Source organism: Hippocampus bargibanti, linkage group LG13, assembly GCF_051943395.1.
Source record: "Hippocampus bargibanti isolate YZ-2025 linkage group LG13, ASM5194339v1, whole genome shotgun sequence".
Classification (NCBI taxonomy): Eukaryota; Metazoa; Chordata; class Actinopteri; order Syngnathiformes; family Syngnathidae; genus Hippocampus; species Hippocampus bargibanti.
Genome location: NC_142746.1, coordinates 17,305,387 through 17,333,340, shown reverse-complemented (window position 1 = coordinate 17,333,340; position 27,954 = coordinate 17,305,387). Strand labels below are relative to the sequence as shown.

General features: G+C 39.4%; 1 protein-coding gene across 1 annotated transcript in view; it reads left to right on the top strand.

The window, feature by feature from the left end:
• Positions 1-21,278, top strand: part of plpp4 (phospholipid phosphatase 4) — a 40,622-nt gene extending 19,344 nt beyond the window's left edge. Inside the window, exons 2-7 of the mRNA XM_089012813.1 lie at positions 3,753-3,861; positions 8,213-8,303; positions 10,147-10,210; positions 11,253-11,377; positions 13,219-13,389; positions 16,810-21,278. Of these exons, the coding sequence (XP_088868939.1) occupies positions 3,753-3,861; positions 8,213-8,303; positions 10,147-10,210; positions 11,253-11,377; positions 13,219-13,389; positions 16,810-17,018 (769 nt within the window). The 3' untranslated portion in view covers positions 17,019-21,278. The remainder of the gene's footprint in view (positions 1-3,752; positions 3,862-8,212; positions 8,304-10,146; positions 10,211-11,252; positions 11,378-13,218; positions 13,390-16,809) is intronic.
• The last annotated feature ends 6,676 nt before the right edge of the window (positions 21,279-27,954 follow it).

Below are 27,954 nucleotides of genomic sequence, written 5' to 3'. Positions count from 1 at the left end.
TAACGTTCGTGAACCGAAACGTTCGTAAGGCAAGGTGTTCGGAAACCGAGGCCTCACTGTACTTGGAAGCATAGGAATCATGGGGAAAAATGTGTCGTGCCTCCAGTTTCCTTTTTAGAAATAAATTATCCAGAGATTGACTTGGGCTTCCACATTGCTTTTGTCATTTTGGCAGCGTATTTTGGGGCTGCCTGGTCCAGGCTCTGCCTGTTTTGTTTAGTTCCAACTTTCATCAAATTGGCAGACAAAATGTTTCGGCCATCGACTTTTGAGTTCATTCTGCTCCTCACATCATGTTGTTTTTAATCATTGAAGATGAAGGAGCACCTGTCAATAAATGCCATTTAAGCCCAAGCCATGACATTTATTCATAAGTACCATTTCACACACAAAAAGAAAACCTCCTGCCATTTGTCTTCGCATATCTCAGAAAACTGCAGTAAGACAGATATATTAAAAATAAATGACCTTTATTCTATGTCTTAGTACAGAGGACCGTGTTAGGAAAGGTCATCTAAACTCATTCACGCATAACGTGGAGCGCTATTCCCGAATTTGTTCAGGGTTTAGTTTTTCTTGGGTACCGACTCCCGATAAAGCACTGGTAAGACGACTGGCCGTGTTTTTCCTTTGCATGAGGAGGAAGCCCTTTGTACAGCCACCCCCATTTCAAGCGCAGATAATTCCAGACACATATCATTTCTGAATTAACTTTTTTTTCTGATGAGAGTCTTAGGTTTTTCACGCTGCATTGAATGTCTATGTAGTCCAAAAACTCAATATTCTGTGGGTTCTGCAATATAAGCGAAAATGACAAAAACCTAGGCACTGGCGTGGACACGTTTTTGCTCTCATCATCCGGCAGTGAATGAGTTAAGGAATGAGGAGCCTTTAAAATCAGACAAAAGACGGTGATTAAAGTGTATAAAACAGTGGTGAGACCAGCCATGATGTTTGGACTGGAGACAGTGCCACTGAAGAATAGACAGGAAGCAGAGCTGGAGGTAGCAGAGCTGAAGATGTTGAGGTTTTCTTTGGGAGTGACCAGGTTGGACAGGAGGGACAACTCATATTAGAGACATTGGAGAGAAAGTCAGAGAGGCCAGACTGAGATGGTTTGGACATGTCCAGAGGAGAGACAGTGACTATATCGGGAGAAGAATGCTGAGTCTTGAACTGCCAGGCAGGAGACCGAGAGGAAGACCGAAGAGGAGGTTTATGGATGTGGTCAAAGAGGACATGAAGGTAGCTGGTGTGAGAGAAGAGGATGCACAAAACCGGGATAGATGGAGGACATTGATTCGCTGTAGCGACCCCTGAGGGGAAAAGCCGAAAGGAAACAAGATTTATTTGGATTTGTATTTGCCTTTGTTAGTCTCACAGTGGAGAAATTTACATTTCACAGCAGCAAAGTGCATTCTATTTGTGATTATATTTTATTTATTATAGTACCTATGCTTGTCTGTGACTGTAAAGTGTCCTTGAGAGCTTTGAAAGGCGTTTAAAATGTAATGTATTTATTATTATAATTATTATTATTATTATTATTATTTATATGATATCCTAATATATTCTTCACCATTTTAAGGCATGACAGTGTTTTTTTCATTACTGTTATTTTCCCTTTGATTTGGCTTGCGACCACGACTCTTAACAAGCAATATCGTTGTAATACTTTTTAGAATATCAATTAATACTGAGCCCCTTTGTCCTCTTGATTATTAATTGTTCTTTGTGTCTGAAGAGACATCAGGATTAGCATTTTTTTTTCACCTTTGATGTATTCAGCTACTGTTATTCTCTGTGTTCAAACATGAAACCACGCTTAGAATTTAGTTTTTTTTTTTGTTGTTTTTTTAAACGCTTTCACTACATTGGGGGAGATAGTCTCATTAGAACTCTACTGACTCAATTTGAGATAAGCCTGATAGAATGACAGGTGGGCTACGGTTGTTATTTAATAACCTGAAGTATGTGTATGTGGGGGAGAGATACTTTGCGCTCTATATCTGTTTTTAATTCTTGCTTTTAAATAGGATTTCCTCCCACTAAGGTCTGAACAAAGGTGCCGTTGCAAGCACAATCTTGAAAATGGAGCAATTAATGAAGCATACCGTGTGCAACTAATGGAATGACAGAACAACATAATGACTTGACTTGTGTTTGTGAGGGTAGCGACTGCAAAACCATTTAGTAGACTTTTTGGAGGCATCAAATTGGAAGCTTTAAGTGTGTGTATTTTTCAAATGAGATTCCTCTTCAATCAGGTGAAAATCCAAATGTAAAATACAAAATACTCTAAATATCATTATGACTCCATTTTGATGGCAAAATAAAAATGGAAGCTTATTGTTTGCATTTTTAAGACAAGTTTCATCTGGGGAAAAAAATGAATATTCTAAATAGTAGAAATGTCCAACTGCCCATACTGACATTTTTTAACAGTTCACTCATTTAGCTTTGTGAGTGCGCTATTACCGTTCAAAGAGTCATATAAATTCATGTGCCCTGCAATCTGCTGGCTATAATAATTGAAATAATTATGATGAGGATGCTAATAATAATAATTGCGATGATTAATATTATTCCTTTTCCCTTGTGATCCATCACCTTTGTGTGTACCAATAACCTGAGTGCCCCACCGAGGGTCACGAGTCACGAATGAAAGAACAAGATCGCGGATAAAAGCTGTCCCAATGAGTTCCCTCCACAGGGTGTCTAGCCTATCCCTTATCTTAGACACAAAGTGAGAGGCTTGGTAATTAGGGAGGGGCTTAGAGTCAACGCCGGTCTCCCTCCGCGGTGAGAGGAGCCTGGCAAGGTCGCACAAGTATTTGATAAGGATGCCTCCTGGATACCTTTATGGTGTGTCCGTGGGAATAAACTAGGCCACATTAGGATCCCCTGCAAAAGAGTTGGACAAAGTGGCCATGGTTAAGGAATACTGAGCTTCCAGGCTTAAACTGCTGACCACTGCAACCTGACTCTGAATTCAAGAATGGATGGATGGATTTTTTTCTTCCTATGAAAACACTCATCAGGTTGAAGCATAGTTTAAAGGGTCAACAATACAATATCAAATACCTCTACTGTATACAAAGTAACCAAAATATTCCAAATAGAACATCAGTCTAAAGATATACAGTGTAATAAGGGTAGAATTATGCCATGCATCAATAGCTTTAAAGGGAGTAACATTTCTTCAAGATATACAAGGAATTTTGACAGGAAGTGAATTGAATTCAAGATCGATGGAAACCAAATGTTGATACCAATGTCAAATTCATTAGTATATTCATTTCACAGGTGACAAATGTTCTTGCCCAAGGTCTTTGCTGTTTCATTTATGCTCTTATCGTGTGTTACTCTGGCTTCAGCACTTTGAATATTTAAAGATGGCCACACACCCCATGTAACAAGAATCTCATCCATCAATGGTAAAACGGTGTAAACTACTGACTTGTTTTGAAATTAAATGACATAAAACCTTTAGAAACATGACAGCGAACAAGGTCAACTCTGACATATCAATGGGCGGCCCAGGAGTATCTTGCTAATGTGTCCCAATTCTGTGTGGGAATGAGACAGCAGGGGCATTATAGTGAAGATATGATCCATGATGAAGCCTTGTTTGTTGCTACCTGAAAGACAACAGCTCTTTTGTATGCACACCCCCAAGTCATGTGACTTTTCCCAACCTATGCACAATCTTCAAATGCCACTGTTTAAACTGTTGTCATTTTTTTCTGCAGATTTACTGAATTCTTGGAGCCCTTTGAGCGAGTCATCCAACCGGAAGAGCTTTGGCTCTACAAGAATCCCCTAGTTGAGTCCGATCACATTCCCAAAAGGGTCATGTTCGTAAGTACCTACTGTATCATTGTACAACCGACATCACTTTTTTGTTTCTTAACTAACATCAGAAAAACGTTTTATAGCATCTAAAATACCTAAAACACGCAGTATGATATTTTTATTCAAATGCAAAACACCAATAAAAATGACTTAAAGTGTCCAAAATCTGCAAAAAAAATTGAGCTAAAAAGTACAGCAAAATACATTGACGGGATGGAAGGACCGCTGCAATGCGTCTTTTTTTTTCGGTCACTTTCGTGACGTCACGTACGGACTCGTCACCAACTCAAAAACAAGACTTCCTGAATATTCAGCGCGAGTCTTAAAACGTAAAATATAGCTATATGCGGTGGAATCTTATTAAAATACGCTCAGTAGAAGTCATTTGAAGCCATTTTACAAATTATGGACACAACTTGTCCGGAGACGTCGGTTGTCCTTTAAAGCTATCTTGATAGCAGTCATATAACTCAGCAATATTTCCATGCAACTGGGCCATTTTCATTCTTGATTTTGACTAATTTCTGCAGACACAAAATCTGTTATTTACGATGATTAATACGATGGATTCTCATTTTTTAGTGGTTAAAATGAGGTTGGCTTGAGGCGATAAATACTTGAGTGGTGTTAGAAAACTTCTTCAAAGTCTTCTTTGAAGAAGGAGGCGTTGTCTTAGATGACAATAGCCAATACTATTCACCGTCAATGCTGAGCAAACACAGCAACCATTTTGTGACAATTTTGTGATATTATGTCTCTTGCAATATATTTTGCTGATGCCTGTCTTGGGCAGGTTTCTCTTGGGATCAACCTAGCTACATAAAGGTTAAATTAAACGACAAAAAAAAAAAAAAAATCCCAGCATGCCTAGTCACGCCAGGCCTCCCCAAAAAGTCCCTGATTGCTATCTTTGTCTTCCTCCTCCGCATTACACCCACAAAAGCGGCAGTGCCTGATCTCCCTCGTTACACACATTCTACAGTACAGTATGTCTCTTTAGATGTCATTGTCACTGACGTCACAAGACAAACTCACCGATGAGCTTGTTGTACGGTATTTATTTTATCATGCGACATTTTAGCCTTTCAAATAAAACCCATTAGTAAAGACATTTTGACACTGCCCCATGCTGTCAGGATCCACTGGCAGACTTCAACTAAAATTGCTCTTCGTATGCAGCCAGTATCCGTGAAATACTTCTAATTACTCATCATCCAACCGTCCCACTCAAGCTGGAGTGCCACTTTAAATGTACAATTCACACCGATGATGTTGAGTGGCTGCAAATACTTTGTTTTGCCGACCCAAAATGACAAGACTTTTCATCTCATAAATTTAATGGTGCCATGAAGTGTGTTTGTAAAAATCAATACATTAACAGCAGGCTTCAAACACACAGACAGACACCGAAAATATAAACAGTGTAGGATGCTACTCAAAGCACATGGACATTTTCAATCTGTGGCTTGACAAGGCGGAAATAAACAAATATATTCAGCATCTCGTCTGTGGTCACGACATTGAGACTTTCCATGTGACCTCCCCAGTATTGGTTGGCTTCCTTTTCAAATTAGTTTGCTTTTTCATGTTTGGTATGACCGAGACACCCTTATTTCTCTCCTAACCATTCCATCCAACAAATGTGACACTTTGATTTTTTTGTCAAGTTTTGAAAAACATAATTTATGATGTCATTCACAGAACAGTGGGTTTGCTCCACCCTGCGGCATTTATTCAAACTTTGTTGTTGTTTTTCTGGGTTGGGGGGTAAAATAATACAAAAAAGCTAGCTGAAACAGTCAAACAACCATTGCAATTTTTCGTTACTCGTGATCATGATGATAATGTTGAAATCAGAAAATGTATGACAGTATTTTTAGATGAAAAAAAATCAGTGAACCATCTTGGGGAAATGGTAGAAAAGTAGAAATATAGACACTGGCAAAAAAGTACTTCATTTTACATTGTACATAACTAATGTACTGCAATTTTTTTGCACTTATCCTCAGTATATTTAAATGGTATTTTAATCACGCACGCTCGATAAATGTGATCGAAATAAGTAAATCCACTGGAAGCAAATTTCCCCATTGTGGGACTATCATTACTGATTAGGAAAGGGTAGTTTTTTAGGTGTTACTTGTGCACGTAGCATTAATATTTTCTCTTCAGATTCTGGAAATACTATTTTTGTGCAGTACAATACAGTAAAATAGTGCAGAGAGCCAACATTGAGACCAAATCAACATTGATGCTGAAAATGCAACTGTTTCCGTGACAACCTAAACCAATTCCCCATTATTTACAATACATCATCACCCTTTCTATAATTCATGTCTCAGGGTGTCCTTGCAGCCTTACTTCAAAAGAAAATACTCCCAAATGAAAGGATCCATCAAGCCTCCAAATGTTATACGAATGTTTCCAAGAGTGCCAAACCTGATGTCAAGATGAAAGAGTCTTTGTTCAAAGCATGTCCTTCTAAATTCTCTGTCCAAATGGACCTGCAATAACTGTGACTTTGTAGTATGAATGTATTTTGGTGAACTGTGCCGAATGCACTTCTACACTAAATATTTCTTCATCAGTTTTTTATTTTATTAGCAAAATAACAGATAATTAGATTATAATGTATATTGTGAATGAACTTTTTGCAGTTACACCAGTTATCACGCCATAAAATGTAATAATCTCTTCACCACTCAACTGTACAGCTAATGCTCAAAGATACAACTGCAGTTTTCTGAATGAAAAAAATAAAAAAATAACTGTGGGTGTCTGTCAGTCATATTTCTTGTTCTGCCCCCCAATGGTCTTGGGGTGGAGTGTCTTCTCCAGGTCGCTGGTAAGATCCTGCTCCAAATAAAAAGGTTATAGTATCTTGGGGCTCTGATCTTGAGTGACATGAGAACGGAGGTGGATCAGTGCAATTTATTGGTTGATGCATTGGTCTCTCATGGCGAAAATGGACCTGACCTTCAAGGTTCAGCTCTCGATTTCCCATTTACATCATCACATTCACCTATAGCCCCAAGAAAGAATAATGTTCACAGTTACAAGCGACTGAAATGAGCTTCTCTGCAGGGTATCTGGGCTCTCAATTAGAGATAAGGACCTGAGAGTGTCTATATCGAGGAGCTTGGTAAGGTGGGCATCAGATTAGGATGACTCCTGAATGCCTGCCGAAGTGCTACAGGCATGTGGTCCTTGACACATCCAGGACATGTTGCATAGACAGTGCCTTGTCTGGCCTGAAAATGCCTCTGGCTCTCCCTTGGAAGAGCTGAACAAAATGTCCTGGCACAGGGACGTGTGAGCCTCCATGCTCGGTGAGCACTCTTGATATGGCCTTGAGCAATAAAACACACCTTCACTGCTCAGGGATCCGACACGTGTGCATCACTCTTCTACTGCATCCCATTCATGGTGATTGTAGTATCTGGATCCGTTTGAATGTAATAAATGTAGAAGCTTTCACATCAAGTCAGCTAATCTTTTTTGGTGATATATGCTCTATCTGCAAAGATAAAATATAGGTGTACCCAACACTCACATGAAGTCTCATCTCATCTCATTTTCCGTACCGCTTATTCCTCATTAGGGTCGCGGGGGTTGCTGGAGCCTATCTCAGCTGTCTTCGGGCACAAGGCGGGGGACACCCTGAATTGGTTGCCAGCCAATCGCAGGGCACACAACAGTCACTCTCACACTCACACCTAGGGACAATTTGGAGTGGTCAATCTGCCTGCCATGCATGTTTTGGAGTGTGGGAGGAAACCGGAGGACCCGGAGAAAACCCACGCGGGTCCGGGGAGAACATGCAACCTCCACACAGGGAGGCTGGACCGGGACGCGAACCGGCGACCTCTGCACTGAAGCCGGTGTGCTAACCACTAGACTACCGGGCCGCCCACTCACATGAAGTGAGATGAAATTCATAGGTCTCAGCGTGACTCTGAGTAAGTGACAAAACAAATGAAAAATGAAACAAAAATTATTATAAAGCAGTTCAGCAAAGGGTTTCCCGCCATGAGAAGAAAACCCAAACGTCAAAGAAAAGGTCTGTTAAAACCCTTGTAACAATGAAGCACATTGCTTTTCAGCTTTGACATGTTGAAAATTAAAAGATTATTGAATACAAGGCGGCGGAGGCAACTACACTGTCTGTAAGTAAAGAATCTGCTTAACATTAGATATCAAGTAGACAGGATGAACTTAGTACAACGAGTATTGAATACACTTTAGAGGGATATCATTTTCTGAGGCTGATGTAATTTCATATTGCTTATCTCAACAAGCAACACATGACTAATGCTACTGTAATAACCGAACCCTGTTCATCTTGATTCCCTTGTAGGCAATCTCCTTCCTTACTCCACTGGCAGTGATATTTGTGGTGAAGATAATTCAGAGGACAGACAAGACAGAAATCAAAGAGGCATGTTTAGGTAGGTGGAGCTAATTACATGATATGATTTTACGAGCTATCTGCCTGTCGGTCGGTCGGTTTGTCGGACTGTCTTTCGGACTGTCTGTTCATCGGTCCGTCCATTTATCCATCCATTCATCTGTCTGTGGGGCCTGTGAAACTAAGGCACACACAGTCAGTAGAGTAGTTGAAGTCCAATTCACACCCTCCCAACTCCCCGCTGTGTCATTTTTGGATAAAATGTTTTTAAGTACACCTCTGCATAACATTATATCGTTATTACTATGAAAGAAAACCATCCATCCATCCATCCATTATCTGATCCCTTGGATCACACCTTGCCGCCACAGGCGTGCTCATCCAATTATTTGAGATGGTCTGTCCTCGCTCCAACTATGAAAAAAAACTCAGTCGTTCCACCCAATTAAGTAGAAAACAGCACTTTGCTTCAGCTGTCGAAAACTAATACAGCTAGAAGGGAATGTACTAATCAATATAACTGTGTGTGTTGCTCATGGTTCCAAACATGAATAATTCCTCCAAATTCTCTTTGGGTGTTTGTCGAGCTATTATATAGTTCTATAAAAATGTGTTGATGCCAACATGAGGTTACAAAGAGTGGTACATTGCCTCGATCAAATGTGTGTACACACGCACACACGCACACATATCCCAGTGGCAATTTGCAAACTGGGCACCATATGATGCAATGCGGCAGGCACAAGAGTATATCACCATATGGCAGATCAAACATCTTCACATTTGCGGACACATCATGTCTCATTTGTGCAGGTTGTCCAGATTAGCAAATTGTAAACAAAAACACTTTTGTCGTGCTGCATAGAGAGATTTCATTGCCTTTAATTTTTATTTCATTGCTGGTAACGTAGGGGTCCATTCAATTTGATTACCAGTCTTTGGTGAGATTCATCTGTGAGGGATTGTACCTACGCTCATAATTACCCCATCAGTTGCCTTGATAGCTAATTAAATGGGGGTCTAGTACTTACAGAAAATATCAGCGAGCAGTAGTCCCATTACTCATTACACAAGCTAAAAAGCAGAAATGATATCTTCCCAGTGTAATTATTGTGAAGTTGTTTCAACTATTGAGTTGGTGCTATTTATCAACATCAACGGGTTGCATGAAAGTACAGTACACAACTGGGCTTTTGATGGCCAACCATAACTGACTCCTTCAAATTGTTTAGCAATTTTCTTTTTATTTTGAATTAACATAGCCTGAGCTAAAAGCTGAGGCACAATTGACCTACATCTACGCAATCTATGATTATTATTTATTAATAGCTAAATAGTCCGATTTTTTTTTACGGCATCTGTGACAAATTACAAGTGGCCAAGTTTAATTTAGCAGCATGACAATTAACTCATTCACTGCCATTCACAAATTTATTTGGGAATTGAAAGTATGACGCCGAGTACCATTCCCGAATTAGTTCTGGTTTAGTTTTTTCTTGCTCGGGTGCCAATAAAGCGATTGGCCAAACCTCTGGCAATATTTTTTTTATCAGCAACCCTCATTTCAAGCTCACATAACTCCAGACCCATATAGTTTAGGAATTAACACTTTTTAAAAACTCGATATTCTGTGGGTCCTGGAATCCTAGTGACAATGACAAAAACCCTGGCACTGGAGTGGTCTCATTTTGGCTCAATAATATATTTTTACAAATGTTATGCTCCTGTTATGTGTTAATTTATGTTATTTCGGAAAGTGTGATACTTTTGGGACTTCCTTCATAGGGAAATATGTTTCTTGAGCTAAATGGGATTGAGATGGTGTGGCAATCCAAATCAATGAGAGTCACGTTTGACAATATTTGTAATTTTACCTCCTGCAGCAGTGTCGCTGGCTCTCGCCCTGAATGGAGTCTTCACAAACACTATCAAGTTAATTGTTGGCAGGTAAGCAACACATATTGGTAGTACATATTCATTTGTAACCTTCCCTTCAGGGTATAAAAACCTGGCACAATTTTTAAAGTGTCAAGCCAGTCACACTAGTTTACTATACGATTTAAAGGAAAACCGACGTCACTTTTTTGTTTCTTAACTGACATCAGAAAAACGTTTTATAGCATCTAAAATACCCAAAACATGCAGTATGATATTTTTATTCAAATGCAAAACACCAATAAAAATGACTTAAAGTGTCCAGAATCTGCAAAAAATTGAGCTGCCAATTGGGTTTTTTCAGAAAGTCCCGCCCCCAGTTCGTGTCGTCACACCAAGACGTCTTGCATTGCTGGCGAATCAAAACATTGGCTTCAGATTCGGAGAATATGCTTTCTTGTTACACATCCAGTTATGAATATGATTCAAATAGTTCTGAAGAGGAAAGCATACATGTTTGCAATTGATTAAAGAAGTCCTTCCGTGTCATTTTGAGGCATCTGGACTGCAATGTAGCGTCCCAGAAAAAAGGCAGAAAATGGCGACCAAGCTCCCTGTGAGGAATTAATCAGCCCGTTTCCACAGGCTGATAAATTCCTTATATGGAGCTCGGTCGCCCTCTTCTGGCTCTTTTTGGTACAACATGACAGTTTCAGACCAAACAAGCACAGCAAAATGCATTGACGTGATGGAAGGACTGCTACGATGTGTCTTTTTTTTGGTCAGGGGCGTTCCTTCAGTGACATCACGTACGGACTCATCACCAACTCAAGAACAAGACTTCCGGAATATTCAGCGTGAATCTTAAAACGTAAAATATAGCTATATGCGGTGGAATCTTTGTGAAATACGCTCAGTAGAAGTCATTTGAAGCCATTTTACAAATTCTGGACACAACTTGTCCGGATACGTCGGCTGTCCTTTCAAGATACAACAAAGAATTGTCTCATAGGTGTCAGGAATGGAAAAGACTCAAAGCTCAGTTTGATTCAGATATCATGCAAATGTGTCTGTAATGCTAATAAAAAGGTTAATGGTTGCATTTTACTCCCAGACCAAGGCCTGATTACTTCCAGCGCTGTTTCCCAGATGGACAAGTGAATATAAAAATGCTGTGCACTGGGGAGCCACATCTGGTCTCAGAAGGTCGTAAGAGTTTTCCCAGCAGTCATTCCTCTTGTAAGTAGCAGCCACATCAATTACACCTTGCAATGTATCACCCACTTAATAACTCACTCAGAACAGAGGATTCTGTGATGTTTCCACAAGAAGAACATCAGGGGTTTTTGGAATTTTATGAGATGTTCTCATTTACATCTATTCACAGCTTTCTCAAACTTATTTGCTTCTTGTCTGCTGGGCAGGAGCATTTTCACTATTTCTTGCATTCTCTGCCCAAGCTCTTTTACTTCATTGGGGTTTTGAATAATTCAAGTGTTGTCTGCCTGATTAATGCAAAGAAGCTTGCATGCTTGGACTGTTTGCTGATGACTATAGAAAGCTTAGTGGTGTCGCCACAATAAATGGTGTGTTATGCATGTAAAGTCTGTTTTTTTAATGATGAATATTGATGATTGAATGACATTAAGCATTTTATTTATTATGAACCATTGAGAGGAATGCAATGAGCCATGCCTGAGTGGTGTGTTGGTGTCGTCAATGAAAATTAGGACGGAATCTTTGTCAATGAGACTTCCTAATGCAATGAAAATTGTGCCATACTGCTGATGAATTAAAAAAGTAGACTAAATGTGGTTTAGGAAATTATAAACTATGCTCGTTAAATAAAATGATATGTTACAAAATATCATGTGACATGTGCCATCCAACAAAGCTGTGAAACGTGGTTGATTGTGTGTGTATGAGAGAGAAACAGAGAGAAAGAGAGAGAGAGAGAAATACATAGTTATTTGGCTGTGACGCTGATAATCGCCATTTTCAACTCTTGACCTGGAATTTGGTCGATAAATTCTTGACTGAATAAAAAAGGAAAAATCTAGCATTTCGTTTATGCTGCTATCAGTGTTGACATTTGCTTCGATCGGTGGCTGCTAATTATCTGTCAATATTTATGAAAAGATGTGATTGGTGAATCTGTTCAGAGGCTTCAAAGGTCAATCGATCACCCAATGCCGATAATCACTGTATTCTGGTAACGGAGTGACATTGTTCCCCAAGCTTTTCTCTATTCGCATGTATATTTGCATTTGGATTTTAAGAAATACCTTAATTAAATAAGGTATTGGGATTTTGATCGCAGCAGCTTGGATTCATTGCCAGTCAATTACAGTGCAGACAGAGACCGATATTGATACCATCACATAGTGTCAAGCTCAAGTAATGCTAGTTGAAGTTAAGCGAGGTGCATGAATCCACGTGTCACAATTTTCAAGGTGGTGGTGGTGGTTGTGGTGGACAATAAAAGAGCAGGCAGGGGGGGCAGGGTGTATTTGACAATGTGTATAAAATAAAGTCAGCAGGAACAAAATCTCAAACAACAAAGCCATTGGAACAAAACAAGTCCAAAGTAACAAAGAAAACCATGAGTAAAACATGAGGTTAATCAAACCTGACAGGGTGAAACATACAATAACTGAATGGTCGTGTGCCGGGAGTCCTTTTAACTGCCATTGATTAAAACGACCCAGGGCCCTATGGTGCCACCCGTTGATCGCAAGCCAAAACATGACACGATGTCTGCATTGTGTTTTGAATTATTCAATCAACAGGTAAATTGTTTCTTTTATTTTTAAACAATAGCTATTTTTCTACCAACAATGACGATTGAATTCCGGTTAATACAAAGTTCCTGTGATCCACGTATTGCATTCGGTCTGTTAACACAAATGAGATGTTACGGTGGTCCTCTTAAACACCATTGCAGTTAAAGGAAAATGCTTATCGTGTCCTGCCACATAATGCCATTTCTGTGACGAATCAAAATACTACTCAGTTTTACAGTTGGACCTCAAACTGCATGAGGAATTTCAAGCGATTTATCTTTCTTTTCTTCTAATTAGTTGCATTCTCCGGGCTTGGATTCACTTCCTTCTACCTGGCGGGTAAGCTGCAGTGCTTTACTGATCAGGGCCGAGGACGTAGCTGGCGTCTCTGTGCCATGGTGCTGCCCCTCTACAGCGCAATGATGATCGCTTTGTCCAGGACCTGTGACTACAAGCACCATTGGCAAGGTCAGCCAGAACGCTCCAACCCAGACGGTGTATTTTGCGATGTGTTCTGTTCAGAATACAAAGCATCAACGTATGTGCAGGTGGCCGTGACAGCATGAAGATTTTTGATTGAAGTAAAGCAAAAACTGAAAAAGATCAGGGCTTCTATGGAATTTCACACCACAACATAATTGATATATTTTGTTGTTGTTGGTGTTGTTGATCAGCCATTAATCATGTTCCAGAAAAATGGTTATCTATACAAACCGTGCATTTTAGGCCCAAATGATTTTTTTTTAATTCATGAGGATTTTTGGGGGGTTTAATCAAAACCAGAATGAGTTGTTGACCAAACAATTGTTCCACCGTGAAATTCAATCTAAATGGAGCCCTCTTCTATGTGTACAACTCAAACATGAAAAACAATAAATGTGTCAGGATGATGAACGCCATTATGAACAAGAACCAAAATCTTCCAAACAACGTTGTCATATTTATGTGACTGCATGCATTTTTAACTCAGCAGCATGCATAATTGCTTCAGAGTACAACTGAGCGAGGATTTGATTTAGCACCCTTTAAAAAATGGTCTTGTCTAGAAAGACGGAAAGATTACATCCCACATGTATGGGACAAAAAAACATATGGCAACAAAAGAACTGATGCCCTATGTGGATGGCTTTGTCATATGGTATTTATCAGTTTTAATAAAGTCCAGTGTACATTGGGTTGATCAGAAAAAAAAGTTGGGATCAAGATTCAATTTGAAAATATGACATAATGTAATTACCAAGTCAACATCCTCTATCAGGAAGATCAGGAACAATAGATTAATATTCACACTGATATAATTTAGTTCAACCCTTAATTTAAAAAATATACATTATGCTTTGCATGGTTATTGCTGTACAAAGGAATATGGTTTGATACCAAGCTAAGTTAATTTTAAAATACAGTAAAGTCTCGTTATATCGATAACGGATATATCGATAGTCCCGGTTATATCGATACTATTTCTATGCACGCACGGAGAAAATTACATGCAAACAGGGTCGGATATATCGATAGTCCCGGTTATATCGATATTTTTTCGGACTCCCTTGAATATCGATATAACGAGACTTTACTGTACGTATACATGAATGTTATTTTTTCATTTCATGCTCTATTCTATTATTTCATGCTTGACATGTCTTCAATTTTCTGATAATATCAGTAAAATACATCTGGTGAGGGGTTAACACACAAGTTGATTCAACACAAAGTGCATGTTGTTCCTCAGTTATTAAAATTGTCCATGTGTTTGCACTCTTATACTGTATGAGTCATTATTACATAGCAGTGTGTGGTGTTTTAACACAGAAGTAATAATTTAATATTTATTTATTGTTATTATTATGAAACACAGTTCTATTAATCTTTGCAGGAAAAAAACAGGCCTAAATGTAGCGACTTTAGAGTGTTTTGGATATCGATGGATTTTAGGTTTTTACATTTTTAATGCAGCCATACGACCGATATCAACACCCTTATTATGATTAGTATGGTTACTAACCCTAACCCCTAACCCTGATGATGATGACGATGATAATGATGATGATGATGATTATTATTATACATTTCATTTATAAGCACCTTTCAAAACTCTCAAGGACACGTTACAGTCACAGGATACGTTTTTCTGTGGGTGAGCAGCGGCAGCCAGACGGGCCAGCGTTCACTCATCCCGCAAGTGACTCAAATATAAAATGGTGATCGACACAATAACATTCAAATAAAGTAAAACTACTCACCATTGGATGATGAGCGGTATGGCAAAACTGAACAAGACACAAGTTGAACAACATGTCCAGTATTTATCCAAACCCCATTTTACCTACTAGCTTAATGCTAACACACAATGCAAAATCCCATCAACAGTCTCACAAAACTAGCAAAACATACTAGTTGCGGCCACAAAAGCGGTCAAGATTTTAGTGTTGAGTCTGTTTAATATATTTCTTGCCATTCTTCAGGAACGTGGAAATGAACCACATGAGCTAAGTCACGTTGAAATATAAAGCAGAAGGGGGGAAAATAGTCTTAAGACATACTATGGGTCACTACCAACAATCCATATTACTTGATTGAACACAAATACTGAAACTAAAACGATGGCTCGCCAAAGAAGACAGTCCCCCTCTCCCTTCTCCAACAAACGGCTCCTTTGTGATGTGTTTGTTCCCCACAAATGTTGTCTCTTTCCTTTCCCAGCAGAATGTCAGCATATGCAGGAATAGCGCAGCCTATTAAACCGGAGGGGCCTCGGTCCGCTTTCTGTGTAAACACAAGCTGGGAAACACCATTAGCCTGGAAGCTGCGTCGTGCTTGATAAATACTAATTTTCCCATGATCCTTTTTCCCTTTTTTTTGTGTGTGTGAGCTTGGTCTCTTAAGGCTTTGCCTTGCCTCCCAATCAATGTCACCATGAGGCCTTCATCTTAATTGATTGTATTCGGTCTCAGACTGTTAAATATATTTGACAGGATTCAATGAAACACTCAACAAGCTGATACATTATAGAGTTTCTGGCCTTATATCCAATTTCAGCCAGGAGAGAGAAAAATAGTTTAACTCATTCACTGCCAGACGTGCAAAAAATTGTCCACTCCAGTTCCATGGTTTTTGTCATTCTCACTCAAATTCAAGGATCCACAGAATATTGAGTTTTCGGACTCCATCAACATTCAATACAGCATTAGAAACCTTAGACTCTCTTCTTTCGTTAGAAAAAAAAGAGTTAATTCCTAAATGATATGGGTATGGGGTTATATGAGCTTGAAGTGAGGGCAGCTGTCCAAAATAAAATGAAACACATTGGTTTATATAGGACTTTAACAACAGCTGAAGTTGGAACAAAGCGCTAAAATGGGAAAACGGGAAAATCTGCCCCCTTGCGGAAGAGAAAAAAACATTGCCAGAGGACATGGCCAGTGGTTTATCGGCACCCAAGCATGAAAAAACAAAACCTGAAGAAATTCGGGAATGGCGCTCTACGTCATATTTTTCAATTCCTGAATAAATTTGTGAATGGCAGTGAATGAGTTAGTAATACATATGAGCATACACCATTTTTTAGAGTGTGGATGTTTCCTCTACAGAATCTGCAGCTAGAGGCTGAACACTACGGTCTCTTTATATTCCCCAAAGGTGAGATTGGATTTGGATGAACAGTTACAGTATGTTGCAGAAGCCTTTCCATGTCCACCTGAGAGCATTGCCGTTTATTTGTTTTGCATTCCACTTAATACTCATTTACTTTTAAATATTATACATGCTGAGGCAACGTAAAACATTCTGCTTCGCTGAATTAATTTTTGTTTTCACAGCAGGTGTGATAGTTTGGCTAAAATGAAAGATGGCAACACATTTTAAAATAAATACCCTTTTGTAACTGTGCAGATGCCTTTGTTGGCGGAGTGATCGGGCTATTGTTCGCATACATCAGCTACCGCCAGCACTACCCTCCGTTTCTGCACGGCGATTGTCACCTTGCATACGCCAGCCTGGATGCCACCAGGCAAACATCTTTGCATCCTCATGAGGATCAGCGGCCCACTGACAATGCCACGACGCTTCCCTTGGAGGGCTTGACTGAAGCACCACTATGACTAGTGGCCACTTCCGAGACTTCTCACAACACCCCCAGCAAGCCAATGAGCCCACCTTTGCATTCCCACTGACGACATGGCTCTTGTGTACATTCCAGTGGACAGTAAGCCACTCTCCTCTGATCTATTAATTTCATGTGTCAGTGTCAATTATTTTCCCTTTTGGTGTTTTACACTGTTCTTGCTTAGCAGCTGTGAAAATCCAGATATTGATCTACATGTAATATATGTTAAGGACATAACTCATTCACTGCCAGACGATGTGGAAACATGTGTCCACTCCAGTGCCAGGGTTTTTGTCATTTTCACTCCAATTGCAGGACCCACAGAATATTGAGTTTTCGGACTACATAAACATTCAATGCAGCGTAAGAAACTTTAGATTCTCCACTTTCATCGGAAAAAAAGTTAATTCCTACGTTATAAGGGTCTGGAGTTATCTGAGCTTGAAATCGGGCGGAATGTACAAAAGGCAAATATTGCCCCTTCTTGGGAGTGAAAAACATGGCCAGAGGTCTGACCAGTGCTTTATCGGCACCCCCCTCCTTCAGCAAGACAAAAAAAAAACCCTGAAAAAATTTGGGAATGGCACTCCACATTATCCTTTTCAATTCCCGAATACATTCGGGAATGGCAGTGAATGAATTAAGAATAGGAAACATTGCTATGACAAGGTAGAAACAAATAAACATGGATGAGAGGGAATGGTTTCGGTATAAGCGTTACTTAGCGTATTTTCCGATCACAATTGTTTAATATGATGTAGAAATAAAAGAAAGGGGGGCTAACGACAAATGTATTCAGACTCAGATGAGTTGGTTAGGAATATATTCGGTAAGGGATATGAGGTGTAGATTGATTTGCACTTTGGCACGTCTATTCTACAAACAAACACACTCCAATTTGGCTTATGGCTCCAGGCCATCATGGCGACTGATGTTTTTTGTTGAATGCAAACATCAGTGCATTATGGGGGAAAAAAAACAATAACAGCTGCCAATGATGTTGCAGCATAATCGTTTAAACTGCTGAAACTATTACTGGTCTGAATCATTCCTTTCCTAAAACAAAGAACTGTGAACTAAAAAGAACATGTGATCCATCAAACTAAATTTGGCAAAGCTTTTATACACCAAGTGATTATAAATTCACATAATTTTCCATTTAAGTGGAGGATAACTCCAACTGTGATAAAAACACACTTGACACTCCTCCTTGAGCATCTCGTTCTGTAATCACTTATCAGGAACACCATGGAATCACTTCAATATAATTTACATATGAAAGCTATTGGATATTCACACACTACGAACCATTACTAAACTGTTAACTTTTTGGATTCATTTCATTGAATCCAAACATTTTTTTTAACTCATTCACTACCAGACATGCAAAAATGTATCCACTCCAGTGCCAGGGTTATTGAGTTTTAGGACTACATAAACATTCAATGCAGCGTAAGAAATTTTAGACACTCTTCTTTCCTCAGAAAAAAAGAGTTAATTCGTAAATTATATGGGTCTTGAGTTATATGGGCTTGAAATGAGGGCGGCTGTCCAAAATACAATGCAATACATACATATTGGTTTATATAGCCCTTTAACAACAGCTGAAGCTGGAACAAGGCCCTAACATGGGAAATGTGAAATGCTGCCCCCTTGTGGAAGAAAAAAACATTGACAGAGGTCTGCCCAGCGCTGTATTCTTACCCAAGCAAGAAAAAAACAAAACCAGAACTAATTCGGGAATGGCGCTCTACGTCATATTTTCAATTCACGAATAAATTTGTGAATGGCAGTGAATGTGTTAATTGTTAGAGGTGATTGGAGTGGATTATCATTTTACTTCCAACCCTCAAATCTGCTTTAGAAAATAGTATTTAAAAATAGATACTCTAAATTCTGACATGGCAATAACGATGAAGCCACCATGGCAACACAAGGACAAATATAGAACCAATAAACTAGGAGGGCAGTACAGTAGATATTTTACTCAAACCTACTTATCCGACATATTGTCATTGTGCATTTTCTCTATTGTTATTATATTTTCTTAAATGCCGTCTTGTATCAAACCTCATTGTTCCAGACTTCCCTCAATTTCCATTCAACTGTGTTTCATCATCGATTCTTTATTTAACATGTGCCCAATGGTTACACACAGACACAAATAGTTGCTCAATAACAGCAGAAATAAGTAAGAAACAGGTAGCAATTGGAATGCAGCAAGTTTGTCTTCCCTCCCCCCCCCCCAAAATGTAAGATGGTCCTGCATTAATCCTCATTAAATAGGGGTCACTGCAACTGCTGCTTAATGATCTCCAATACAGTATACGAAGCCCCCAAGGAGGAGCTGAGAAATCCAATCGGCATATAGACTTTAAGCCCCTGAATAAATATACGATCAAGTATTCATAAGACAACATAGCAAACCCCCCAAAACAGCGTCCATGGAACCTCACTTAAGCCAGCAGTGTCAAGTGTGCGGCTATAGAAACCTGTCTTTAGGAAAGGTGGGATGTAAGCTACCTCTCAGTAATGTTAAATGAGTGTGAAATGGTGCTTTCTTCTAAATCTATTATTCCGCGGTTAATTTCTCTTTATGTGTAGAATGTTAAAATGTTACCTGTGAATTCATCTGTAAGCCAATGTCCCACAATGTTCTGTCTTTAAATTTGGAAGTTCAGTATTTTGTCATTTAACTGTTTTAAATGAGGATTTTGCAGTGTTTAGCCTCACTTATAATAATAATAATAATAATAATAATAATACATTTCATTTATAAGCGCCTTTCAAAACTCAAGGTCACTTTACAGTCACAGGATAAGTTTTTTTGGGTGAGCAGCGGCACCACACGCGCCATCGTTCACTCAAATAGATCGAAAACTAGCTAGCTAGCTAATAGATAGTTAAGAGATAGCCAGCTAGCTAAGCTAGATAGCTGATAGCTAGCTAGCTATATCTTCACTAATTCCCCGTCACTATTGATACCTAAAATATTCCTGTTTTCCAGTATCGAGTAATCTAATGTGTTATTTTTTCCATACTGTAGAATATATTTTCTTGTACTTGAAGGAGACATCAATATGTGACAAGTAGCGCCTTAAAAATAGTAAAGGTTTTATACTCAGAAATTGTAAGTAGGTTTAGCAAGACGTTTTATTTATTTCTTCAGAAAAAAAATAGAACATGTGAAAATATTACAAACAAGTATGCCGTTTATGGTAAATGAAAAGAATAAGAAAAGCAGCACAATAAGTCTAACAAAGTCAACTTTTAGCTCATTTGTCCAATGTCCTCCTCAGCCGGTGTGTGTGTGTGTGCGCGCGTGCGTGAGTATGTACGTATGTACACATATGTATTTTATGTACACAGTTATTAAATCTCACACAAGTGCAACAACAAAAAAACCCTTGAATTCATGTTACATTCTTTACAGTAACTACGTTTACATGCAGTGAAAAAAACCTTAACCTTAAAAGTGTGAGGATTCGGGTTATCAAAGACCAGGTTTTTAATATCCCAAATAAGCTTGGCCAAATAAACTGAGCTACCCCTTTTCTCATCTTAATATGTTGTCATATAAATGGGTTACATCCTTTAAACGTGAGGTTGTTATTGGAGTTTTGAACAGGTTGTAGCATGGAAAACATAATCCGTGAGCGTTAATATCTGAGTAATTAAATGTGACTGCTTGATTTGTGGGCATGATGTTTGTATCTTGCCAATCGATATTCTCTTATTTTTATGTTGTTTGAAAAGAAAACATAAATTCAATGTATTTTAAGTTGATGCCATTCTCAGATTTAAAGTGACACATTTTTAAATAATGCATGACAAAACACCACTATTTTCGTACAGAGAACGATAATTTAATTCAAATGTATTCTACTTTGACATGATCTTCTTCACCACCTCGCTCCCCATTGGACTCGAGAAATATGACTAAGTAATTGAAGTTGAATGAATTATTGGATTATTGTGATGAAAATGTCTTCAAAAAATAAATGTGTGTAAGATGTAGGAGTTGTTGTTCATGGCATGCTAGTTTATAAAAAGATTAAATTGTTGATTTGTAAAAGGAAAAAAAGCATGTCTTACCATGATGCGATCCCTGAGCTGTTCTGACATGTCAATGGTTGCAGCGATGTGAAATGCAGAAAATAATAATAAATGACTGCAATGGTGTTTTTAATTGTGTTTCCCTTATAGAGCTTCCCTCCCCATAGCAGGAGAAAACAGGATGTGGTGTTTCGGTACGTTTATGTAGACAATAAAAACTTTATTTATATGATCCATCTATCTGTCAATTTTCTCTTCAAGTAAATTGGATAACGGAATTGTTTCAGGGGCACCTCTATGGAAGGGCTTACTTTTTTCTGGGAGTTACAAGAATTTGGTGGCTGCTCCCTTCAATTCCCATCTTAGACCGATACCAGAAAACCAGTGCCAGGGCTAATGAGGTGAAACCAGAGACAGGGATAGAACAATAGAGGTAATCAGATTGGCTTCAGGGAGTGGTCCACTGCTCCCCCAACCTTAGAGCAGGGACCTATCAGAGCAGGGGTCCAGCACAGGGACCTATCAGAGCAGGGGATGGGCACAGGGACATATTAGAGCAGAGGTCTGGCACAGTCACCTCTGTCCATTAGGGATATTGGGCTAGGGTTACCAGCACAACTTTAAATCGCCAACGAAGCTCTTCGGATAAGAAGCGTAACGTCAGACACCTTCAAAGACGTAAAGATAAAGGCTGAAGAAACCTTTTCCTCGATGGACCACTTCTGTACGACTGAGAGCCTACACAGACTCCCCTCAATATGAAAGTTAAAGCCTGACCTCTGTGCTGGTCATACCCTCACCCTTAAGGCAGCCTGGTTGTTGAGAAAATATAATTCATCCACTTGTATCTTGAGCTCCATAATCACATTCTCAGCGATTACCCAAAGGTCAGGACCATGGTCGGTCTGATGTATGAATTGACTGGAAAATTAGGAGATTAGTTCCTCCACCATAGCTCAGTGGACTGCTGACATACCTGTCTGTCTGGACTTTTCTTTTGTCACTTTTTGGACAGCTCAATTCTACAATGAAAAATGCATCCGTGTGTGTTTGGGTGGGTAAGTGTTTGTGTCTCCAGACTTATCCTAACAAGGTTTTTGCGTGTATTTATCAATAAAAAAGAAAATAATAAACCAAGAAATTAAGGAAAGCAAAGGACACACTACTCACGTACACTCCCCCCAAAAAACGAAAATATGAGAAACTGAGAAGGAACTGCAGATAGGGAATCCTTCTTTAAGGATGACCAGAATCTAATGGATGCAGTATGTCATGTTACACACATTATACTGTAATGCCACTTGAATATTTTATTAACTTTAAAATAAACAGAAAAAAAAACCATGAACCAAAAGTTTAAGAAAGGAATTAAAGTAGGTACAGGAATTACCTGATTGGATCATAAATCAAAAAATCAATTGAGGAATATACTGTATTCTATTACTGCAGACTTGTTGTGGACACGTGTCATTAGCTCGATTTCAGTCATTCAAGCCTGTCACACCAAGAAGATGGATTGGACCACTGTGAAATATTCCATCCATCCCTTTTCCAGACCGCTTTATCCTCATTAGGGTCGCGGGGGGTGCTGGAGCCTATCCCAGCTGTCTACGGGTACTAGGTAGGGGACACCCTGAATTGGTTGCCAGCCAATCGCAGGGCACATAGACACAAACAGCCAGACACTCTCACACTCACACCTAGAGACAATTCAAAGTGTTTAATCAGCCTGCCATGCATGTTTTTTTTGGAATGTGGGAGGAATCCGGAGAACCCTGAAGTAACCCACGCGGGGCCATGGAGAAAATGCAAACTCTAAACAGGGAGGCCAGACCGGGTCTTGAACTCACGACCTGTGCACTGTGAAGCCGGCATGCTAATCACTCAATACTGGGTCGCTCCTGTGGAATGTTGTTCCAAGTTAATATGTGGGGACAAAACATAAAAATGACATCTCGTTGTTGGGAAAAAGCAACACTGCTTGGCATTCAACCTCAGTGGGTCTGAATCTCTCTATGCTCTGTGTCGAGTGGTTCATTGAATATGCAGCAGAGGTTTTAGTTGAATCTACATTGTCAGAATAGATCCCAAGTCCCGTGCAGGGACCTAGTTGACTTGACTGTCCACTATCAGTATTTAAAGGCAGAGTCACAGTATGCCAAGATCCATTTTGGATCAAGTCCAAAGTCTCTTACATGGGTTTTATGCATGACAATAACTGTTTGTATTCAAACACAGTGCGACCCCCAGTTCGGCATGAATCACAACCCAAGTAGAAAATGACATTCATAATAGATCAATTGCACCAAGCAGACAGCTGTAGATGTACCTCTCATGCTCCTGTCAATTCCACCGAGTGCTGTGCTAGATATATCGGAACTCAGTCAATTCTGTCATGTCTGCCTCATTAATGCACAAACTGCAAACTGCCAAAGTGCCAAATCCACTACAAACCCTCAAGGATGTGTCTTGGCGTGATTTGTGTGCATGCGCGCGTGCGTGTATGTGTGTGAGTTTGTGTGTGTGTTTATGTGTTTTTAAAAGAAACTTTCTTAAATGCAAATGAATGATCGTACTCTTGTGTTTCTCTGTCAGAGACCACAAATGATCCACATCTTTCAGAGTTTTGTTGTTCAAGTCAGCTAAGGACTGGGTGAATGGAGGCTTTTGCACAAGGTTATTTACACAGTCAGAATCGATACCTGGACAGCCTCAGAGTGCAGAGGTGAAGAGTTTGATTCCTATTTCAGCCTTCATGTGTGGAGTTTGCATGTTCTCCTTGAGTGTGCATGGGATTTCTCAGAGTCATGTGGTTTCCTCCCAGAAATCTCGAAACTGTCCCGAGGTGTGACAATGTGTGCAGGGTTTTTGTCATTATCACTTGAATTCCAGGACCTACAGAATATTGAGTTTTAGGACTTCATAAACATTCAATACAGCATTAGAAACCTTAGACTCTCTTATTTCATCCAAAAAAAAAGTTAATTCGTAAATTGTATGGGTCTGGATTTATGTGAGCTTGAAATGTGGGCGGATGTCCAGAATAGAATGCAATACATACATATTGGTGTATGTAGCGCTTTAAGAACAACTGAAGCTGGAATAAAGCGCAAACTTTGAAAAAAGGGAAATGCTGCCCCTTGTGGTAGGGAAAAAACATTGCCAGAGGCATCATCATCAGCACCCAAGCATGAAAAAAAAACAAAACCCGAACAAATTCGGGAATGGCGCTCTACGTCACATTTTCAATTCCCGAATAAATTGTTAAATGCATACAGATATGGTTCCAAGTAATTTTAATAACATGTCTGTGAAAGGCATTCTTCAAAATACTCCAAATGCTATAATAATAAGAATAAGAAGAAGAAGAAGAAGAAGAAGAAGAAGAAGAAGAAGAAGAAGAAGAAGAAGAAGAAGAAGAAGAATAAGAAGAATAATAAGAATAATACTTTTCATTTCATTTTTAAGTGCCTTTCAAAACTCTCAGGGTCACTTCTTAGTCAAAGGATGTGTTTTTTGTCTGTGGGTGAGAAGCGGCAGCCATTATTACACTGTCGTTCTTGTCTTGCAGAAATTTTAATAAATATTTGGTGGATTAAAATGCTCATTGAACTTTTCATCTCTATTCCCAAAAGAGTTGAACCATGATGACATCACCTGCAGTGTGCCCCAAGGTCTTCTCTTTCGTCTTCAGAGAAAAGTGCATGCTGGGTACTTCATCTAATTTAGTCATTATATCCAATCTATTGCTCATCTTTTCAACAATTCTCCTCACTTACCTTTTTTTCACTTCCTCTGCCAATTACCCTCGCATGTTCAAAGAAGCTTCCCATCAACAGAACAACTTCTGTCGGTGCGCATTCCTCAGCATCGGAGTTGTTTGCTGTTTTCTGTGTTCCAAAATAAGGATGTACCTTTACATATCAAACAAGCAATTGCATCATGTAAGACCTTGAACTGTATTCATTCCTTCAATAAATTATAACTGAACTTCTTAAAATTTCAGATAACTGTTAGTGATGGATTTCTCTCACGCCATTCTCCGTTTCAGTCAGTATCACACATTTGAATGAATGTTGTCATTGGCTTTGCTGACTTAAATTTCTCACTGTAATTTAAGCAAAGTTAGAAAGCAGTCATGCAGAGCCATTTCTTCATTGTGGTTAAATCAACCCCCCGCACCCACATAAACCCTGTGCAAATGGGAGGAGACTCCCTTAATTTTTTGACACATTGACAGATTAATTTTGTGTGAAAGGAATTCTGGAGCAAAAAACTGCAGAGGTATGAAACAAAGGCATGGTTATCTACTTCCACTGATTCTACTATTACTTTAAGGACATACAGTGGATAGAATAATGTGGATTTAAATACGTTTTAAGTCGATGTATAGTCAGACGCTCCCCAACGAAAAACGTTCAGAGCGGTCGTTGGTAAGGTGAATTTGGTCGTAAGTTGCTTCAGTGCTATATTTTCTATGGAATTTCTATGGGAAGTATAAAACACAGACTCTAACAGTCGTAAAATAAATTCACAGCTACTGTAGTACGACGACATACTGTATATCCTTGGGTCTTCAGTAAGCCATTATGAAGCTGCTGGCACATAATTACCGAATTACGTACCATTTGTTTTTGTTACGTATCGCCATTCACTTCCTTCTCAAAGCGTCAACTTGTAAGAGGGATTTCCTCCCCGCCCACACACTCTGTGCAGGGGCCTGAACGCGTTGGCGACACTTAAGCATAACCGGTCGCTGATTGGTCAGCCTTGGTGTCCGTCGCGTAAACGTCCAGTCCTTGAACTCTCCCATGTGTCTGCGTGCGTGCGTGAGCACAATACGCAGCCAATCGCAAGCGAGCTTGTCCGGAAATGGGCGCGCAATACAAAATCTAATTTACAGCATCTCTGTCCAAACATTTTTCGACATACAGTACCCGCAAAAATGTTCGTATGTACCGTTTTTCGTAACTCGAATGTTCGTAAGCGGGGGAGCGTCCGTATCTGTTTCCAGGTGATTTAATTTCATGAAACGATTTAATGAAACAATATTGAGTGAATTCAATCCCCCATAATTTCAATGCACATGACCTTCAATCATGTTACGGGATCAGTTGATGTGAAATGACTGTATCGTGTTTAATACTGCCCTTCATTAGTTACAATTGTACCGTTTAATGTGATACAACAAACCTGCCACATATGCAGTTTTGACAGAGATAATTAAGATTGACACTTTAATTTTACTATGAAGGCTATTTACAATTAAGAAAGGGTGTTCCGAATTATTGGCACAAGATAACATGCACAACATAAGATTAAATTGATTTTTTTTTTCAATTTAAAAAGAGAAGTATTACCTTTGCATTGCCTTTGAAAAGTTATTTATTTTAATCCAAACTGTTATGCGGGAAATGGACATCCTACACAGAATGTCCTCCCAATATGTGGCACTGTATCTCAAGAATAAGGTCTCACCAAATTGAAAGTGTAGACGTAAAAGCTGAAACAAAAACACAGACAATAGAGAGTGTGTGTAAGTTTTCGGAGAGTGTGAGGTGTATAGAACGTTTTAACTGGAGGAGTTGCTGAATGAGGTCAAGGTAATTCAGTTTCTGCCGGTGTACTTGTGAAGTTGTGAGAATGAGCATATCAGCTTCCCGTGGCTTCTTGCTTCCTCAAATGCTGATGTCAAAAAGGAACATACTTCTTTTCTGCTTCTTGTTGACTTCACTATTTCTCCCTTTCACTTTGATAATTTAGGTTGGAAATAATGCTTCTTGAGTTCATGCATGAACTTCTGTTTTTCTCTCCATTTCAGATTAAAAAAAGTGAATACAATGTCCTTTAACAGTGGGATCAATCAACCGAGTTAATAAGGCTTGATAAATTCCAGTCTGTTTTGTATTCTGACAATCTGTAATGAAATGGAACTGGATTGGATGAGCGGCCCACTGGTACAGTGGTTCGGGCGTTGACCTCACAGTCCGAAGTTCTCAACTTCAATTTTCGCCCCCCCCCCCCCCCCCTGTGTGGAGTTTGTTCTGCCGGGGCCTGCGTGGGGTTTCTCCAGGTACTCCGGTTTCCTCTCACATTCCAAAAACACGCATGGCAGGCTGATTGAGCACTATAAATTGGGTGGTTCAAGGTGTCCCCCCCCGCCTACTTCCCGTAGACAGGTGGGATACTCTTGTACAACCTCCAGCGACCCTTGTGAGGATAAAGCCATTTGGAAAATGAATAAATGAATCAATGAATGAATCAATGAAAGAATCAATGAATGAATCAATAAATAAACGAACCAACCAACCAACGAGCCAACCAACAACGGAACCAATGAACGAACCAACCAACGAATGAACCAACAAACCAATGAACTAAGCAACCAACAAACGAACCAATGAACGAACCAATGAACGAATCAATGAACAAACCAATGAACGAACCAATGAATGAAGCAACAAATGAAGCAACGAACCAACCAACCAACCAACCAGCCAACCAATTAATGACTCAACCAATGAACGAAGCAACGAATCATCCAACCAACAAACCAACCAACGAACCAACCAATGATAGAACCAATGAATAAATCAATAAACAAAGCAACGAACCAACCAACAAATGAACAAACGAATGAACCAACCAACGAACCGACCGACGGACCGACCGACCGACGGACCGACTGACGAACCAACCGAATGCACCAACCGACCGACCGATGAGAAAATTCAAAATTAGTCAGGCAGGAAGAAAATGGATGTGTTTCCGTAAATGACCAAAAAGAAAAGACTAAATTGCAATAATATGCACTGCACTGCCCAGAGGTGAGTGGTGGAGATGGGGTAATAAGGATGTTAATATTGTGGTCAAAT